The sequence below is a fragment of the Thermobia domestica genome, chromosome 5 (genome assembly GCF_964235325.1).
Source record: "Thermobia domestica chromosome 5, izTheDome1.hap1.1, whole genome shotgun sequence".
Taxonomy (NCBI): domain Eukaryota; kingdom Metazoa; phylum Arthropoda; class Insecta; order Zygentoma; family Lepismatidae; genus Thermobia; species Thermobia domestica.
This window is the reverse complement of record NC_137458.1, coordinates 200697817-200719762: the sequence shown is the minus strand read 5'-3', so window position 1 is coordinate 200719762 and position 21946 is coordinate 200697817. Positions and strand designations below refer to the sequence as shown.

Genomic DNA, 21946 nt, shown 5'->3' with positions numbered 1-21946 from the left:
TCTAAACCCAACCATAGACATTTTTGGTGGTGAATTTTGACGTTTTATAGAATTTTTCCAGTCTATAGATACTTATATTTGTACAAATAAAAAAAAATCGTTACCCAAAAGCTAAATTTCATGGCTTTCGTGACCGATACCCCTCCCCGACACCCTGAAATACTACGTATTTTATATGTACTTCAATTCATAGAACATATGCTCCATCCATCATGATGGTGAATTTCAAAGCGAAATATGGCATAAAACCTTACTTAACTATAGAATATACTATAAGAAAACTATTTAGATAGAAAGATCATGAAAATGACAAAAGCCAAAATTTCCATAATTTCAGTTTTTTCCCAAAAAGCAAGCTTTTTATGTGAAAAAAAAAAGATTCAAACAAGCCGACTTTTTGCATCTCTACGATAAACACCAAAATTTACCTTTAGCAAGAAATATACCTATACTTTTTATTTCTATAGCGTCTAAGTACTTTTAGTTGTGTGGGGTCATGTTTGTTAATAATTCGTTAATGTGAGTGATTTTGTTTTTTAATGATTTTGCAGCTCTTCGCCCATTTCTCAGCGCTTTCTTTTCATGAAATAGCCCAGAACTCACCACGAGGAGGTGGCTGCAATTCGAGTTCCACTCACACCCTACCCAACCATCCTACCAATTACGGTGTGCTCAATTATGTTAATTTAGTCAAGGACATTGACTTAAAGTCAGATTTTTTATTAAATTTTGGCATTACGAGTCTTGAGAGCAAAGTAGATCTAATGTAGCCATCTCAGTTTTCTTGTCCGCACACTTTTCCTGCAGTCTGTGACAAGTTTGACACATCTTTCAACTTCCTGAGAATGGTATGGAAAATTTAAGAAAGCAAGCAGATTTGTCATGCATAAGTGATAAAATAATTTCTGCTGTCACGCTTTCGAGCACTGGAGAGGGTGACAGCTTACATTCCGCTACGCAGCTTATTCGTTTTTTCCTTTTCAGTGTTAGCTGGAGTTTATATTGTCTCTTGTGCTTCCGTAACAGCTGTATTCATAACGCTGGTAGTGGAGGCTGAAAGAAGTTTCGCTTCTGCAGCTGGTGTGGAAGAAATGAACTGCGTGATTGAACGCAGAAAATAAATTTACCGGCAACTGAAAGCAGTGTGTGGTGATAATGCAACGAACGAAAGAAATGTGACAAAACGGTGTGAAATGTTCAACAATGACCGAAAAGTGTACACGATGGAACTCGATGATGAGACCTGGGTGTGTCACATCAGCCCTGAGAGGAAGCGCCAATCACTTGAGTGGCATCATCCATCACCCCAAAAATCGAGATAATTCAGATCCTCTCAATATGAAAGGACATGCAACCGTCTTTTGGGATTGTAAATGTCTTCTTTTGGTTGATTTTATGCCAAAAGGCACGAAGATCAATGCAAATCATTATTGTGAGAGTAAGAAAACTACGGCGAGCCGTCCAAAACAAGAGACAAGGAATGCTTTTCACTAAACTGAAAGAATTTCTAGGTGGTAAAATTTTTGGAAATGCTGAAGAATTGGGGAATGAAGTGACCACCTAGCTTAATGAACTGCCCGCAGAGGAGTATAACATAGGAAAGCTTAAGCTCGTGAGCAGATGCGGCAAATGTTTAAATGAAGGTGGTGATTGCGGAGAGAAGTGAGGGAAACTTCAGGCATTTAAAAATAGTCTTTTCCAATAAATATTGTGTTTTACATTTCGTATAACTAAAGTCTTTATTTTCTAGATGGCCCTCGTATCTATCTATATATATATCTATATATATCTATCTATATATATATATATATATCTATATCTATATATCTATATATCTATATATATATATATCTATATTATAAAAGAGAACGTACAAATCCTTTGTTCCCTCATAACGCTAATACGGCTGAACCAATTTCTTTTATTTTTGGGGGGTTATTAGGATTTGGACCCTAGATGGTTTTTATCATATCACTTTAATTTTTAATTACCAGTGTCTTGAGATAAGTGACCATTCAAGTGTCCATACGTACAAATCCTTTGTTAGTTGATCATAGGTATAAAAAATAAACGTATGTATATGCAACCCGCATGACCGTGTCACTCGGCGGGTTAACATAAATGACAGGCGCGCTATAATGTTAAAATTTACTGCAATTTGAAAGCGAAAAAGTAAAAATTATCTAAGTAACAAAGTTTATTGCGTTCCGGGGTGACCGCAGCGAAGCGGGGTGAACGCTGCTAGTATATATATATATATATATATATATATATATATATATATATACCGGGTGCACCATTTAAAATGTCTCACCTTTAAAACAGAGGAACAAAGAGAAGGAGAGAAGCGAAACTATGCACAATGCAACTACAGGAACGGAGACATCTATCCATCTACTTGCTAACATCACCACGTGAGCAGTGTTGCCAGCCCAATATAAAGTTATGATTTTTTAAATGGAATGACCTAAATTTAATTTCACAATTCGAATCAGCAATAAAAACAAATACAAAAGAGGTGGCACTCGCAGATCAGTGTTGCATACTTTTTGAGAAAAAATGTTAAACATGTGTCAAATTTAAATGCCTTGGAAAAGGTCCCTTGTACAGCATGGTTTAAAATTCAGAGCAAATCAGTATGTCGTAAGGAGCATTGTCACTTTTATTTGAGATCGGTAAGTCAAGTATTTACCGAGATATTCGGTACTTTCTAAAAGCTGAGAATTTTGTGCTGTACAAGATGGTAATGCTGTTTCAAAAATTCCCTTTTTTTTCCCCCTCAGCGTTAGAGAAATTGTGAAGAAATGATTACAACGAAATAAAACATTATTGGATGAAATTAAACCCATTTGAGTTCTTGAAGGGATTAATTAAACGTAATATTGTGGATATAAATTGTTCTTGAGTTAGTAATACGAATTCACATTTCAACAAGATGATGTAAATACGTTTACGAGAGTTACCTAATAGCTACTTTCTTGCGGTGAATATACTTATTCTCGTGCAACTTTAGGGGAGATATCGAAACAATTCAATACTATGTGTAAATATTACCGACTTGTTAACATTTCTTTTCTAAACACGTACGAATGAAATACGTTTTGTTTGAATTGAAGCAATACAAAGGATGGTTTGCAAACACAATTTCTTTGACTGTATGGTAGCTGGTGGGCGTAAGCATGATAATTACTCACTTCGTTCGTTCGCTACCACACGTCTAAGGGGATCATTCGGAAGCAATTACCAAGAAATTCTACATACAAGAAATGCAAGAAGTCATTATAACTGCTATGCTGAAGATTACTAACAAAATAGTAAACATTGCTTTGCGCTGACGCAATCCATATCGGAATGGTCCCCCAAGTCACTCCCATTACCCATCAGGTCACGAAACAAATTTCTTTGTGTAGTGTACTTAGTACAGATGAACTCTCACATAGGAACCTAAAATTTTAGCCATTGGCCCTAACTGAGTAATTTTTTATTTATTTATTATCATTTTACTACCATATTATAAATCTCTGCGGAGGTTAGGTGTATGAGTTGTAGCCTATATGCACCAATGAAATAGGCATTATTCTAGATATACATAATTATATCTATATATATAAAAGAGAACGTACAAATCCTTTGTTAGCTCATCACGCTAATACGGCTGAACCAATTTCTTTCATTTTTGGGGGGTTATTAAGATTTGGACCCTAGATGGTTTTTATCATATCACTTTAATTTTCAATTACCAGTGTCTTGAGATAATTGACCATTCAAGTGTCCATAACGTAGAAATCCTTTGTTAGCTCATCATAGCTAAATCTAACCGTATTTATATGCAACCCACATGACCGTGTCACTCGGCGGGTTAACATAAATGACAGGCGATATAATGTTAACATTTACTGCAATCTTCTATGGTTTTTATCATATCACTTGAAAGCGAAAAAGTAAAAATTATCTAAGTAACAAAGTTTATTGCGTTCCGGGGTGACCCCAGCGAAGCGGGGTGAACGCTGCTAGTTTACCATAAAATTCATGTATTGTTTACATTTCTACTTTGTCGTCAGCTTATCAAACTGCACATTATCTTCTGTATTTAATAAATTTCTTCTTATTGTTTTTAATAAATTCCTTCTTATTTATTAAATGATTTGCGCTGGGCGATACGAAAATACCTCAAATGGCATAGTTAAATTTCAAGGGGATGATCATAATCAACTGGTGAAAAATGAAAATTCTTCTAGGATTTGCGTGTAAATACGTATGTATGCTGCAATGTAAAACTGCAATGCAAAAAATACGAAACAACCTCTGCTACGAGGTCACTAAAAGCACGAATGCTATCTAACCGAGTCAAGGCAGTGCGAAGCTGGAGGGCCCAAGATCTAGCGAGGGGGTGCGTCCGGAGGGAGCAGGTGCGTCAGCGAAAGTTGGTATATGCAAGAATGAGGATAATGAAAACGAATGGATTTTGGCAATGATATGAGTGTCAATAAATAATACTTGTCACGGTTTCATAATAGTAGCGTTCCAGTTCTAAACATAAAATACAACTTCTTTACATTGTGCACAAATACAGCATGGTGTAAAATTGTTTCTACTACAACCATCTTTCAAATGCACTCACTTATTTTATCCGTAGTAAAATACTTGTAAGGATTGTATACTAGTAACCCTACACTAGTTACACAGGTGTATTACTTTGTATGTAATTCTATCGCATGCAAAAATTTGTTCTTTATAAATATGTCTTTTCATGCGAAGTATTGAATTTTACCTGTAAATCTTTTGAAATTAGGCGCGATAAAAGTAAACCAGCACCATATTATAAATTCAAAGGTAAATAAATCGATCAAAATGCAAGTAGTAACACTGACGTAATGCACTATACACAGGCTCACGCACAACAATGTGTGATATGTTTAACTTCTGTAATATAGTACTGAGGGGTTCAGTAAAGTTTTACTAAGTTTTTTTTTTTTTTTTTTTTTCTTGAACATTAGTTAGGATAGATAGGTTGGCTTTTTTTAGCTTAGTAAAGTATACATTTGGTAAACTCCTTCTATGATACTTCACCAAACGTAAAAATATGTGAATTGTGCATTGATATCACAAAAATCACAGGCTCAAGTTTTCTTTTACATACGCAACAGCTGGGTTGTACCTAATGTCTTAAAATGTTTTATACGGCTTCATTCTGCAGTGAATTGTGTTAACGAAATGTAAGGTTTGGCTCTTTTGCGATACTTGGTATGCAATTATAATTACAGTGAAACCTCTCTAAAGCGGACAGCCGTGGGGAATCAAAAATTGTCCGCTATAGAGAGGTGTCCGTCTTAGAGAGGTTTCGATATTTTCTTACGTAAATTAGTAAATAAGGTGATATGTAATTACAAACTATTGAAGGTAATTTATCAAACCGTTCTATGACTGTGGGCATGTCGATATCTGCGGATTCTCCACAAATCGCTTTGAAAGAAATTTTGTCTAATCCGAAACTTCTCTAACCACTCGTTCGAGACCTTGAAATCTGAAACATTCATTTCTGTTGCTACCTCTGAATTCTTAGCTTTTAGCATCGACTCTAACACAGGATTTTTTTTCATTCCGCACTCTATAAAAACATTCACTTGCACACCAACTTTGTTCAAAGCAATGAGACACAATTTTCATTGTCATTTTCACACCACAACTTTATTAACTTGTCTAGGTTTATATGATCTCAGGTGCTTGAGTTTTACCGATACAAAAATTTTCAGCTATCCTTCGCACATCTCAGTATTCTTCGAAAATTCAATAAATTCGATTTTAACATTAGCGCTTCTCGTGGCATTTCGAAAGCTCACAACAACTTACACCTTATTGCTTCCGTCTACAAATAGAGGCACTAAGACAATATGCGAATACGTGAACAAAAATTACCAAACATGTCTTCTGCTTGATTCCAGCAAAACAGTAAAATGACGTGTCATCCCAAATGGCAGGCAATTGTCAATCACTTGATTCTAAAACAGGTTGGGTGGGAGTGGAATGCAAGCAAAGGATATGAAGGTGTTGTTAAACAAAGACCCTTCATCTGAGTTTCTGAACAGCCAGTTGACAAGGAAAAATGTTATTACAATGTTTCCTTGGTGATATATGTATGCATTTTTGAAAATGTATTTTTTCTGTATTTTTCAACTTGTTTCTAGAGAAAGTGTCCGTAATATGGAGGTAAATAATACCTATAAGAGACAGAAAAGACTGTCCGTGTCCGTACTAGAGAGTGTCCGCTTTAGAGAGGTTTGTCAACATGGTTTTTCCTATTACAGTGTTTGGGGATTACAAAATATGTCCGTTATGAGAGGTGTCCGCTTTATAGAGGTGTCCGTTAGTAGAGGTTTCACTGTATTTATTTCATTACTTGCGTTCGTTTGTGATCCGCAAATTTTGTGAACATTATTAAGAAATTAGACTCATATACTGTTATTTAGCGTGCACATAGACTTATTTCTTATGGTACCAATAGTTTCTAATGTTTCCTTCTAGTGTTTAAATGTACCCTTACGTACAATGTTATGTCCTAACAACTGTTCGGAATATTTTTTGCAATATATTGTACGACGGTCATTTCAAAAGCTCTGCACACTGAAAGATGTTATGGAAGTAAATAATTTATTGTACAAAATACCTTTACAGACCTTCAATATAATCTCCATACTTGTTAATGACAGCTTCCTAACATTTGGTACATTCTGTGTTCTGGATACGGCACCTTCAATTGTTGAGGTGTCTGATCACTCGAGTCACCTCACTGAATGCTTCAATTGAATCAAAACGTTTTCAGCAGAGTTTCTTTAATTTGGAGTCTGGTGGGCTCAAATCAGGACTATATTGGGAAGGGAAGTTATTTCCCATCCATACTTATCAAGTGTCACCCTTAATTGTAGAGCAGTATGCGGCCTTGCATTACCGTTCAAAATGGACACCAGCTGCAAGCATGTCCTGATTTCTTTCACAAATTTTCGGGCACAAAACATTTTGCAGAAACAGCTTGTAGTATACGCCTGGTATAGACGTCCCCTGTGGCACTATATTGTAGCCATCTCTCCATTCGTATCATACGCGAAGATGATCGTGAGTTTAACCTTTGATTGTTGGCGGCGGAATTTCTTCGGGCGTGGAGTCTGAACTGTTTTATTGTGAAGATGAAAACTTCAGTTCTGGTTCAAAAACTCGTATCTAGGATTCATCAATTGCAACAGTCCCATCTCATCTTCATCTTCGGCTTCTCAGCAATGATTCTGTAAACTGAAGTGACTGATATTTTGGCCTCATATGCAATTTTCTTACATGTTTTCATCGATCCTATCTCAAAATGTCATTCACGATAATCTCGGAGGTGTAGTCTGTCGCAGTTGATTATCTTCCACTTCTTGGGCTGTCCACAGTGCTTACAAGACCTTAACTGAAACGAGCTGAGCACCGTAATACAGTGCTATAATTCACTACAGTATTTCCACAAACTTCTCGCAAAGCATTGTAAATTTCGATTGGATTCTTTCCACATAGAATTTCGATTTTGATATAGGAACGGTTGTCATGTGTAACCCAACTCAAGTCGGGATCACCACCGAATATCTCACAATACAGCTATGCAAAACAGAAAACACAGAAACAATAATCAAGCCCAAACTCTGACCCACAACTAACCTAAAGATGAATTTGATCAAACCACTCAAACGGTCGTACATGGGTTGTGCGAAAGACTTTTGAAATGACCTACGTACTTATACCTGAACCCTTTTATTTTGTAACTGTTTGCGTCAACACAAAGCGAATATAAGCCTTTCGGTTTTACTTTCACGTGCTGATGTGTTTATTCTCTACGGACACAGTCCTACGTTTGTTTATACTGAACTCCAAGAGAGTGTTGCATCATAATGAATACGTAGCACAGGTTGGTGCCCGTTTCTCGCCCTTGTCTTCCTTTACGCGCACACACACAGTCGTCGGCATGCCTCCTCCACACGAACAAAAGCCCATGAGAGTTTCCAACTTCGTTCTGTTCAAATAGATGATTTTTACGTATTTGTAGATGGTATGTACGTATTTTTCCGAGAATAATCGCTTTCTTAAAGTTAAGCTGCGAGGGCACGGTGGCAGAGTGCTTACCTCTGGTGCGTGGGGTCCCAGATACCATTTCCGGTCCATTAAGTATGTGGTGGATAACATCGTGTCCATGGGATTGTCTAGTACTCTCGCTTTCTTTCACATTCTCATACCAATAATTTTTCCATCATCAGTCACTTGCCTTAATCCTTGTTCCCCTTAGCCTAAATGGCATAATCGTGGGAAGTTATAAAGAAATTAAGCTGCGCTAAGGAACACGATGTCGCATATAATTTGCAAAAGAACTATGGAATATTCTTTACACAAGTATGTTTACACTATTTTGTTTACAAGCATACCCACCTTTGCCTTGAGTTTGAGTTTCCACTAATTTCGCCCTGCCCTGAGTTGGTTAAATACTTCCTTGCTTTTTGTGGCCATCCAGCACAAGGTTTATTTTTTTTTTTTTTTACACTATACTCGTTTACGCGCCAGCTCACTACGGATGCATCCGTTCATGGACCCACAAGGTTCTCCGTTTCTTAACCGACCAGACACATTTCTTGTTTTTAATGGACACCTAACACAGGTTGTTTGGTGTTTGTTCCACTATAGCTTTTATGGCATATATCTACGTGCTGTATTTTTACTCATAACGTTTAAGTCCTCATAAGGGAACGACACCTATGAACTCATAAATGCAACTCACTTCTTAAAAAAACATTTGTAAATTATTTGTAGTTAATTGCGTGGTAAATAAAATACAAAATAAGTTGTGTATGTTCTCCTAAAATTGGACAGTACGTATAAATATGTGATGATCTGAAAAATTTTGCTGCTATTTAACAGAACTTAGCCTATGTATTTTTAATTAAAATTTGAGAACTATTAATATCTGCGTTTTATTTGTCTTTTCAAATTTATGTTCAGGAGAAAGACATTAAAGAAATATACGTTTATAATGATCACGAAATAATTATTCGTGGCACACATTACAAAATTCATGAAACAGAAAAAATATTGTTGCCTTATTTTAAATGTTTTGCTTTAGTTTGGCATGTCACGGAATATAATGAATGTCAACGATTACTACTTTAATATTTCTCCAACGAAGAGGAAAAACAATGAACTTTGAAACAGCGTTACCATCTTGTACATCACAAGATTCTCAGCCTTTAGAAAGTACCGAATATCTCGGTAAGTACTTGACTTATCAATCTCAAACGTGACAATGCTCCTTATAACATACCGATTTGCTCAATGAATTTTAAACCATACTGTACAAGGGACCTTTTCCAAGTTATTTCACTATTTCCAAACTCAACTACCTTCTGCTGTGGCAACTCTGTTTAACTGATCCTCTTAAACTTGAAGTTATCTTAAAGAGTTCTTCCAAGTATTTAATTTAATGTGCACAAATAGTTACTACTTCATTCCTTGTGTATGTTAAAGGCGTTTAAATTTAACACATGTTTAACGTTATTTCTCAAAAAGTATGCAACACTGATCTGCGAGTATAATCTCTTTTGTCTTTGTTTTCATCGCTGATTCGAATTATGAAACTAAATTTAGGTCATTCCATTTAAAAAATCATAACTTTATATTGGGCTGGCAACACTGTTCACCTGGTGATGTTACCAAATGTATGAATTAGATGTCCCCCTTCCTATAGTTGCTTTGTGTAATGTTTAGCTTCTCTCCCTCTCTTGGTTTCTCTGTTATAAATGTGGAACCTCATAAATGTTGCACCCGGTATATATATACCACACGTACATGAAGGTAGTCATAAAAGTTTCCTCAAACGTTCCCTCAAACACAGAGCCGTAGCACTGAACTTCACTAATCCTTCAATTTCTGTCTCTATCAAGTTTTCATACATAATGAAAATGATCTCATGTAGTGCCACCGAGCACCCCTAGAAAGCAGCGTCGGACTGATCTGCTGGCCCACCGGCCCGTACACCCTCCTCAATGAATGGTTTACCAGGGTGTCTACTAAAATTTCAAAATGAAATTACGTGACTTTTTCTTTAGCAAACCATAAAACGTTGTAACATTTTCAAGAGTTAACTAGGGTGCGAATTAAGCCGAATTTTCATGCCTGCGATAGAAGTTTGCTTTTCTTGCGATTTGGTACCGTCTAAAGCCGACCATAGATACCTTTGTTCGTGAATTTTGAAGTTTTATAGAATAAAATTTTTCAGTCTGTACTTATATTTCTACAGACAAAAAAATCGTGACCCAAAAGCTAAATTTCTTGACTTTCATGACCGTTTTCTGACTTCGTGACTTTTTCATTATTTTCGTGACCAACAGACACCCTGTTTACGCCCCTACCACGACGGCTTTTGAATCGTAGTGCCATTTGATCGTTTTTTCTGAACAGTGAATCCACAAAGAGAAATTAACCTATCCCTGTGAGTACTATCTCTGTGATTTTATCATATTCAACTACCGTATTTAATTTGGATTCCACGCCCAAATTTTATATTTTTACATATTTCGTTCTATAGTGATGTTCTGCACATTTCAAATTAGAGGAACTTATCATTCTTTTAATAGGTTTCAGCGATAATTAATGCGATTAAATTAACCCCTTACCGCATGCCGTGCAATATATGGCACACCCCCTTTTTTCACTTAAACTTTTGTGTGATCTAGTGATTTATCAAAGGCGCCAAATGATTGCTTCGTCTGGTGTGTGAGATATTGACGAGTATAAATAAGAGATTTTTGTGTCATCTGGCATGTTCTTTGTGAGTTGTATTAGGCGGTTAAACGTTGACATGTGGTTTTTGTGAAGCAGTGGATTTTTATCAGTGAAAACATTTTTTTGGCAAAACATTGTGCGCACTTTTCCCAAGGAACTGGGAGTATAGTATAGAAAAAGTAGCCCTATAGTATAGTATAGATATTACTGCATGATGTGATATATATGGCAACATCCATTCCCTGCACACTTCTAAGAAAATTTACCTTTCTGCATAGTACTTATTTATCTTCGGAATTAAGTGAAAAATCTAAAATTCAAGTTTTAATTTATTTATCAAGTTCCCATGTGAGGATTTCCAATACTGATTATTCTTTCGCTAAGGAAAAAAAAAAAAAAAAAAAAAAACATGCAGAAAGGGGTTAATAAGAAAACAAGGTCTTGTTTTCCCGAGGGAAAGAAGAGGGAGCACACAGCTTAGATGATCTAGATATCAACCATAGGAACTTTCTAGAAATCTACGATCATACTTTGAACTTTCTACGATCATACTTTGAGCAATTATCTGAAGAAAGTTATTGGGCAAAGCAAATCTTTTCATGAATCTAGAATAAAAGAGGATGGTAAAGGAAGTGGAAAGGGAAAACAAATAACATTTTTAAGCAAGAGTACAATAGAAAAAAATATCTGCATTGTTAAGAAAGAGATGCAGGACATTTTTGCAATGAAATTAGGAAAGCTAACCACTTTTGCGTACTAATGGATACGACAATGGATGTGTCTAGTTCTGACCAATGTGCAATAGTAATTCGATATAGGTATATTTTGGAAGCAGAAGTGAAGAAAAGAGTAAAAGGACTAAAACGTATAAATTATGTAACTACAGACAGTCTCTTCCAAATCTTGACCGATACATTGAACGAAGCTGAACTAGATGTAACAAATTGCATTGCCAATTCATTTGAAGGAGCTTCGAATATAAGTGGTCAATATAACAGCGTCACGAGAAGACTTTAGGAGTTAATCCCCCACCGTATTTACACGTGGTGTTATATGCCCATGTTTTCAACCTTGTAATTTGTGTTACGACGCAATGCCTTCCAGCTTCCATATCCTTCTCCGGATTATTGCAGGAAACACAGACATTTCTGAAAGACTCGCACAAACACCTTAATATGTATATACACAACAGAGCCCTGTGCAAGTCTTGTAGCTGTTGGAACAGTTAGGTGGAACACTAAAAGTCACGCTATTGTACGTATATTTGGTCGTATCCATTATTTGGCAGAAGATAAAGCTACTACTGAGAGGATATCGGAGCTAATCTTCGTTGAACTTGTGATTACACTCTTCCTTATTGGTAACTCCAATGAATTCAGTCAAAAATTTTGCAATGATGCTCTTTCATTGTTGAAGAAGTTCGTCTCCTACGGAACAATCTTACTGGCCATGATGTTTTTACTAATATTTCAAATTTCTAGTTCGTTCTCAGATTACCTTCAAACCAAGACTCTTGATTATGCCCAAAGTTGAAGGTTCATTTCCGCTACACGGGATGGTTTAAATAAAGCAAGGAATAAATTTGATGAAGTTAGTCTGGCAGCAAAGATTTTTGTAAGAGTGGTGCCAGAAAAAAAAAAATAGTGATAGAGTAGGAAAGTGTCCTTCATTTGAAGATCTTTGGATTGAAACAGAGCTCCCAAAAATAAGAGTAGCCTACCTAAGGTAAAGAAAATGACTGGTGAATTGGAATCTCACGAAATCATAGGGAATACAGAAGAAAAAAGCTTCAGATAGTGTGTTTCAATGCTGTCCTTGATAAAAATCAAAGTATGGACAACCGGTTTTCGAAACACAAAAACCTTTATCTAGACTAGTGTTTTAATCCAAGGCGTTTTTCTGATTTAAAAAACGAACCACCCACAAATGCAATGAAGAAAATCTGTGGGTTAATTCCCAGAATAGAAACAGAGAAATTTATCGAGAAACTAGAATCATTTGCAGAGGTTTGGTCCAAGATATCGCCAGGTGTTCAGAGTGAGTACGATAGTGAAGAATTAACTAGTGAGTATGGAGAAGAAACAGTGGGATAATACTGAACCAGCGATGCAGGAAATCAAATTAAAGAAATCTTGTCTTACTCTATGTGTGCCTTTAGAATTACATATGAATATCACATTATTCATTATGTTATACAGAGCTCTTTAAAGTGTACAAATTCCTCTATGATACCACTTACACAAGTAGGTTGTGAACGAGTGTTTTCCAAACTCAACATTATTAAATATGGACTAAGGGTGAATTTCGGTCAAGATAACCTTGAATTGTTTCTGTTAATGCAGTGTGAAAGGGATATACTTACTCAAGTGAATAATGATGCCACAATTAACAACTGTCTTGACAGTGAAGAATTGAAAAAACTCCTGATGTAAGATGTCTTGTCATGTAAACAGATCAAACCGATGAAAGTTGAATGTTATGTATAATATGGCATTGCATCAATAGTACACTCTAATTAAGCTGTCTGAAACCAAAGTGAACTACAGTGATGTATTTTCAATATATCAACAACTATGTGTAGAACTTAGAAAACCCAGCATATCAGGTGCTACAAAAAAGTAGATTATGATATTTTTACATCTTTTCATGTGATATTTTCTACCACTGTTCCAAAAAGTGCTAATTTATCACAAGTCATGAAGAACTACACAGTTCATTCGTAGCTCCGAGTTGCTTCTGATAGTTCACTGATTTCCGACGGCTCAATTGAGGGCCCCAGAATACAAGGGATCTAAGCTTTATGACTTTTTCAATAAGGTTTATGTTCAGAAAAGGACCCTCCGCAGCATAATATCGAACTAGAAGGTGAACTACATCGCAGTCCATTCGAGGGTTTACCGATGAATGGATTGCGTCGTGGTTTACCTCCCAGTTGTAGTGTAACGTACCGTTTACCGGTAACGTACATTATTGTTATTTTTGTTATTATTTTTCCATTATTTGTTTGAATGATTCCCATTTGGTAAAATCATGACATTCATTCAAATACTTGTTTAATTTGATTTGTTTGTAAATGTTAATTCTTAATGTTTACTTATGATATGTTAATAATATAATGAAAACCTCTAAATGGTAAGATTATACTATATCTGCACCGTATCATAATTTAAAGTAAGGCTACGCTTAAATCAAAAATAATTATAAACGTGATTTCATATTTTAAAACCTATATCAAACCTTCGATTTCGGCATAAAACCTATTATTCATTCGTGTTATTAATATAATTATAACTTTGCAAAAATACTATTATTTATTTAAACTCACCCATAATTTCTATACATATATATTTTACGCTGCAACAACCACTCTTAGTGTCGAGTGGCGTTCTTCACTTGTTACTTGTCAAGTTGAATAATTTCCAAAATGGCGAATTTTAGATTTAGTAGGAGGCTAGGCGTGCGTGTATGATTGGATGATCCCACACGGAAATGGCTGACAGAAGTAAGAGAGATGTAAAATTATTTTGTTCAAAGTTTGGGGGAACTATAAAAATAGTTGAATGGCTCGTATTTATTGATAATTCGATAGGTTTTTGAAATTAAAGGAAGTAATTACAATTGAATTTTTCAGTTTGCAATGTGGGATGTCGTATTTGGCCTGGGGTGTGTAGTGGCCAGGTATTGAATGACGCACTATCTTCTCTGTTGGTGTATAGTGATGTGACGCATTCAGAGCCTTGCACAAAATATTAGAAATTTAACCAGCATAAATTGCTGCATTAGGCGAAAAAGATTTCCAAATTAAGTTTAGGCCCAACCTACATTTATTTGAACAGAAAATTTGGAGGCTCTGAAGTCAAAATTAAAAATTTAACATTTTTCGGATAAGCGTCACAATGAATAGTCATCTATAGCTTCGACGTGGAGATCGGAGCAGATGATTAAATTGTTGTAGATCACATCAGGACACGCTTTGGATCGTACCCCTACATCCATCTGAAGAGGTGATGGGCAGAGGAGTCCGGATGCGGTAAACAACCCATAATAAGGTAAACCAAGGTTCATTTTTCTTCTTATCGAACCATTCGGACTGATGATGACAAAATCTATGGTACCATTTGTCTGGTGAATTTAAAAACATTGATAAATATTAACTGTTTACAAAATTTTCCTTTATAGCACAATTTAAGAATATCATGACGAACATGTGCAAATAGGAACTTGTGTTGTGTCACGCTTCTCATAGTTTCACCGTAGGTTTTTCGCTAACGCTAATACCGAAATTTAATATGTATATTCCAGCACAATGCAACATCTTGATTATAATATATTTATTCCTGTACAACTGTAAAATAAGTCTCAGAAAATGCTTCCGGTTTTATAGCGATTTTACTTAATTCATGGAAGTTCATAATTTGAAAGGTTAGTTCAGGTCAACTTGTCACTCTTCATTGAGTAGTGCACATAATCAATATTTCGTTTTCACTGGATTGATCCATGAAATGTTCAAGCTATAATAAGGAAAGTGCTAGCCCTGTCACGTTGCATAGTTTTTTTTTTTTTTTTTTTTTAATCATTTTGTACATAATTCATGTTCATCGTTAGTAATAATTGTTATATTGAAAGTGTTGCCCCACGGCTAAGCATGTAGGTCAAGTGAATGATATGCTACAGATATAAAATTCACATTTTTTGAATAAGATGATAATGTATTATGTAATTGGGACAAATAAGTAAGATGTGAGAGAAGCGATTATGTTATAGTGAATGAAATATTGATTTTTTTTTTTTTTTTTTTTTTTTTTTTAATCTTTTGCCTCTCCTGGTTCTTAACGAAAGATTGATGGATCAATTTATAATTGTGATGATCGTTAATATATGAAATGTTGTATAATTGTGAATATAGTTTGGTGAAGAGTGCCTTACTTGACCTTCCGAACAAGGCTAGTTACAATGTATACGTGTCAACTATGTGTTTATCGTTTCTTTTCTTTGTACCGGGAAGCTACTGACATATACTTCGTAAATATATGTTGAAGATAAGTAGCAAAGTCAAATAACACATATTGAAAATTTATTGATTATATAAATAGTTGCTATAATAATAATATGTTTGCAATGAGCTATGGAATGATAAAATATATAATTGAGGTAGTGCAGGGTAAAGGCTCAACATTTGGAACAAAATTTATCTTTCCTTCAACACTTCTGAATTGTAATTGATTCAAAGTCTGAATAAATAAATAATAATTACAATCTGAATTTATGATTTGAGTTGAGGAAGTCTTACTAGCATTTAATTATAGATTAAGTGACGAACGTGTGCTAGATGGAACGTTGACTAAAGTCTCATTGTTGGTCTACTACTTTAGCAAGAACCTGAGATTGTTAAATTCCGTTGCGTATGTAAACTAGAAATTTTTTTCTTTCTTTCTATCTCTAGAATTTGGGATTATGTTTATTAAATCTTAAGACGTTACAAAATTGACTTTTTTTTTTTTTTTTTAATCAATAGTAAGTCGTTACAAAATTGGTCATACCATCCAGGATTTCGATGTGTTTTTCGAGATTGTTCTCATTCCTGGAAAAGATCTGTTACAAAATTGGCGTCTCCAACCTAAGACGGCCCAGTACGTTGTCATTTTCTTTTATAACGTAAAAAGGAGCGTCTCAAAAATTGGCGATTCAAGCCAAAATCCATTTCCAGGGAAACGATGTAACTGCGCTCAATAATACGTTCGTCTTCAGTGGAGAGTCCATTTCCTCGGCATAAATAAACTTTAGACTAAAAGTCAGACCCCTTGACCTACAAGGTCCTCACTTGACGTTTGCTGTAGATGTTTTATTGAGTGTAACGGAATAAAACGAAGTGGGTTTGAAACTTACACTTTGAGCGTTTAAATGGTCTGCGAGGATATTTTTGTACTAGAACTTTACATACTACTGCTGATGAGTCAGTTAATCTACATAGAGTATTATTACATGTCTCTATGTTAGAGGCAGTGCGCCCTCCTGATGATTTAAGGTCTGCGCCCCCAACAGCTTCTCAGTCCGACCCTGCTAGAAAGAGAAATCCAAGGTAACTCTATCTACGCAGAAATAAAGAAAAGAAAAAATACAGGCAATGACTAGGACAGAAGTACAATGGAAACACGTACCTTTTCCATTCCTATAGTAAGCAAAAGTACAGCCATCTCCATTCCATCTCCGAAATACAACTGTCTCCATTTTATCCCGCAGAGACATTGATATTAGCTAGCTCTTTGCGTTACGAATATCTGCTTGACTTGGCACATTCTCCGACTTGATACTCAACGACTTCTTTCTTTCCCAAAATAAACTTTGTGCTTCGTGTATTCGAGATGTGATTTCGGAGATGAAAGTTATTTTTCCTTCTTTCTTTCGAAAATGCCGATCAAGATACCCGAAAAGCGATCCATCATTGGAGAAAGTGTGTCAGCTTAGGTGATGATTATGTAAAAAACTAGCTGGATCGACAAAGCTGATATACACTGTGCCTGTCTCCGTATTAACTACTAATTTCAAGACCATCCTTTTGTAAACAGTAAGGTTCTTATATTATATTATATATATAAATCAGTTACTTAAATTATGTTATTTTTACTTTAACAAACTTGATCTTGAAATAAGCTCTTGTGTGGTAATGAGAAACCAAGTTTCAAAATAATGCTACCCTAATTATCAACTACATTACAAGACAAAAAAAAAAAAAAAATAATAACTATTTGTAATTCTTGTCAAACATTAATAGTAACACTACAGAGATCTGGGTTACTAACCGGAACAAGTCCTCCTACAGATGATGACTGACGAGTTGTGTTAATGAGATGCTCACGAAGGTATGTATCACAATTTCGTGATGTTTCGCGGAACTCATGTAACGTATCCAATTTATACACACACTTATGGCATATGATATGTGGTAAAGGATCATCTTCTTCAGCCTGAAAAGTAAAGAAAACCTATTGGCATATTAGTAGTTACTTACAAAAGCAAACTAAGTGTAAATAAAAGCAACCTACTACTACATGGTGTCGTCTATGAATTAGAAATAACGAAGCATCTCAACTTCAAATACTCATAAGATTGTACCAAGTACTTTAATGGCCAATACTTTTCCTTTACAGCCTTAAAGGGAGAAATAAAAAAAAAAAAAAAAAAAAAAAGCAAGTAAATGATAGAATAGTCCCCCAGTATTTGGTGGCAAGTGTTGTGGCTATTTGTAGTTTGTGTTTGAGAGAGCTGCTGTTTCTCAATAACAGAGGATAAAAATCGTTTCAAGTTGTTCTCAAGTATAGGTTTTCAACGGCCTCATGGAGTAGCTTGTGTACGGAACTCAGATTGCATCTCGATGCCAGTACTCGTTGTTTGTTCAGTGGTTCATAAAGATGCGACCTGAGCGGATCTTCCAGCTTTCCCCACCGACTTGATGCTGTAAAGATTTTGCATGGGATGATGGCCAGTTTAATATATTTAGAAATCACAGTTCAAAGGAATGAAAAAGACGCAAATGACGAATAGAGTAACGTAATTGTTTTCCTATTATTATTACTACTATAATTTTCTGAAAGTTAATGGCACTGCTAGTCAACACTTGAAATTTACGCACATTATATACACGATGATTTTTTTTTTTTAATAAGTAACGGCTTACATTTGTTTATATAGAACCTCTAAGTTCAATTTTCATGCAGTTTGTGGCAAATAACCAAGTAATGATAGATTTATGAGACTACATTTGTTAGTTTAAAACAAGGTTGGCAAAAACTGTTTTCTTAAAAAAAAATTTTTTTTTAGTTTAAACATGATTTAAGAAGAAAAAACTTGTTGTGTGTATTTATATTACATATGGACAGAAATAAGCTTGTTTCGCCTTGGTGTTATTATGCAACAAGGGGGATATGCTGGAAGGGGTCTCATAAGTTTGAAGCTGAATCCAAACCACTTTTCGGCTTACATCAGAGAGAAATTGTCCTCCTTTTGGACTTGGAGCAGCAGAAGGGAAATTCCGACCACTTCATTCCGCTTCGCTTATTCGGAAATCAGGACTGTTCCGTTTCATTGTAAAAGGTGGGTGGTCCGGTCAGTAAATTTCTTAAATCGGGATACTCCCGTTATTGCTTTGCACGTAAAATTTTACGGTCAACGTATCATAAGCAATACGCTAAAACTGAGGTATTAAATTACAAATTTAGTATGTAGATATCATTCAATAAAAATAAAACAAACTCCAATTCAAGCTAAGAAGCTACGTAGGCAGTCGATATATTTTCCCAATTTCTATCAATATATGTAAGCAACCTTGGCTTCTTTATAAAACAGTAAGCATTCAGGCAAGCAGAAATATACAATTTGGTTTCATTTCGTATGTAGAGGCTTAACATCATTATGTAATACCGAGGTTATCAAGGAGAAAACTCGCTTAAAGAGACATCCGAACAGCTACTTGGTTAAGAAGCGTCGTGGTTCGACCGAGAATTGAACATGAGACGCCTTGATAAAAGGTGAGAAGGAGATAAAAATAATGCAGATGGTTTGATATGTGGAAATGTCACCATGCAGTTCACACGATTTAAAGTTTTTGTTTTCATCCTGGTTTAAAATCATTCCGAATAACAGGTAACGCTTCAAGAAAAACAGTATATACCCATCAGTGTACCTTACGCGTTGATGCAGTGTGTTAATTTAAGCTTTCCCCGGTAGATGAATTTGTTGACAGGTTGAAAAAAATGAAATCTTTGAGTTTTACGTCCCACGGTTAAGCCGGTTAGGCTAAAGGAGACGGTGATGATGAGAAATGAATGAAATGGTGGAATGAAGTGGGAGGAAACGGGAAAACCCCGAGAAAACCCACGAGCACGGTGTTTGTCCACCACAAAGTCCACACGGCGCGAGCTGGGATCGAACCAGGAACCCCAAGCACCGGAGGTGAACGCTCTACCACTGAGCCACCGCGCCCCCAAGTTGTTGACAGGTTGAATGAAACTGAACTCACAGGGTTATCATCAAGAGGATGGGGCCACATACCATACATGACAATGATTTTTTTAAAAAGATTATTTCAAAGGGATTGTGACCTTCGAGGTTTCCGAACACGTCTCTACCTAACACTTGCTTCTATGGGGCTACCAGAAAGAAAGTGTACACAAACCCAACCAAACTGGAGATAAAGTAGTGCATCACAACTAAAATTACATTTGACAGCCGTCAATATGAAACGGTGTGTTCAATTTTGCCTACAAAAAGAAGGCAGACATTTTCAACATATTCTCGAAAGATCAGATGTTATGGGCCTTCTTTTGTTTCATTAATGAAAATGTAATAATTTTTATATTCACGCCTGTTACTACTAATACGTAATTATTAATTTTAATTTTATCCTTCAATCCCGTTTCAAAAATCTAAAAGTCTATTCTGTAACAGACAAAATTTATTTATTTATTATTTATTACACATATTTATTATGTTCATTTTTTATGATGGGATATAGTTAATCATTGCGATTTTATTGTAATATTATTGGCAGAAGCTCGTATGAAAAGTCTCTCCTCCTAATTGTGGTTATCAGTTGTAAATATTTATGTTCTTTATCTTTAAAACTATTAGCTAAGCAAAACAATTCGTTTATTGTAAAAATTATTGAGCTGTTTTGCTGAGCGAGTTGTTTAAATCAAATTGAAGTCTACTGAAAGCCATGCTTATACAATGGAAAATATTATGTTCTTTAATTTAGTCTGCTTAATGTTGGTATATGTCAATGAAGGAACAGACTCAAGTGATAATATGTGGGGTGGAAGAAACTCAAGGGTAATACAATGTCATAAGTTTCAGAACCGGATATAAAAGAAATTTTAGAAAATACCGGTTAGAAATAGTCAACAAGGCCTTACACGTGACTCGCACAGTTGTACACTTCTGGCCATGAAAACCTAGAAGGTGAAACAAAACTAAGTTCGAAAACAATATCCTAGATCCTTACGTCTCTCACATTTGTGCTTACAGGGAATTATTTTCCTTCCATTCTGCTACAGAGTAACAACCATTTGGAGGAGATATACTGACTATCTGAACGCTGCAGTCATTTAAATATGTAATTCTCATATACGAAACCGTCATAAAATATGACACCCCCCTTTAAAAAAAAAAAAAAAAAAAAAAAAAAGAGAGAAAGAAACGAAATTAAATCTGCTTTACTGGATAATACAGAATTTATGCTTCTACAGGGTGTAGATCACAAAGGTAATAATATACACTGATAGACAACTTCTAGAAATGAAACGAAATCTTTGAGTTTTACGTCCCACGATTTGAGCTTTGAACACTCAAAAGTTTCTGACAGCTACACATGGTACATATTCCACGCAATTATGAAGCGTACCGCGCTTGGGCATAGAAGCATGCTATCTGGACCGCAGATGATTTGACAAGGGTTTGTTGGTGCAATGAATCATGGTTTGTGCTACACTACTCGTACGGGCGCGTGCGTGTGTGGTGCCAACAACACGAAGATACATTTGTCGTACATGGTGAGTACTGTACAGGCAGGTAAGGGCGGTTGTATGGTTTCGGCATGCTTCTCTTGGTATTGACTGAGACGGTTGGTGTGCATGGACTACAACGTCACTCCCGTTATGGATCTGGAGATGTTAGCGGAACAAGCACATCCTACAATGCAACACTTCTACCCACACGGAGACAGCATTTCCCAGCATGACAATGCACGGTTCCACCAAGCCACACCTGCACTTGCTTGGCTTGAGGAACATTCCGCAGAGCTGCAGCATATGAAGTGGCCTCCTAACTCCCCGGATCTTACTCCTATAAACTATCTACGGGATGTTGTAGAACGAGCTCTTCGCGCCAGAACTTCTGCACTGACATCTGTGAATTCATTGCGGGATTACATAGTGCCAAATCCCTGTGGAAACATGTCAGCAACTTGCAGTATACCTAGCACGCTGTGTCCAGGCTATCTTTCGAACAAAAGATGGATCAAGAAAGTATTAAGTAAGTGGTCGCAATTCAGTGAGCATTCATCGTACTTGTAAGCTGTTTAATGCTAGACAAAAGAACTCCGAAAGTGTTGCCAACTGTGCAAGTAAAACTGACAAACTTGAGTCAATTACGAGAA

At 35.8% G+C, this 21946-nt stretch overlaps 1 protein-coding gene across 1 annotated transcript in view; it reads right to left on the bottom strand.

Moving 5' to 3' along the window:
* Positions 1-21946, bottom strand: part of LOC145686343 (uncharacterized) — a 208276-nt gene that overhangs the window by 160877 nt on the left and 25453 nt on the right. Inside the window, exon 2 of the mRNA XM_081759574.1 lies at positions 17595-17759. Coding sequence (XP_081615700.1) covers positions 17595-17759 — 165 coding nt within the window. The remainder of the gene's footprint in view (positions 1-17594; positions 17760-21946) is intronic.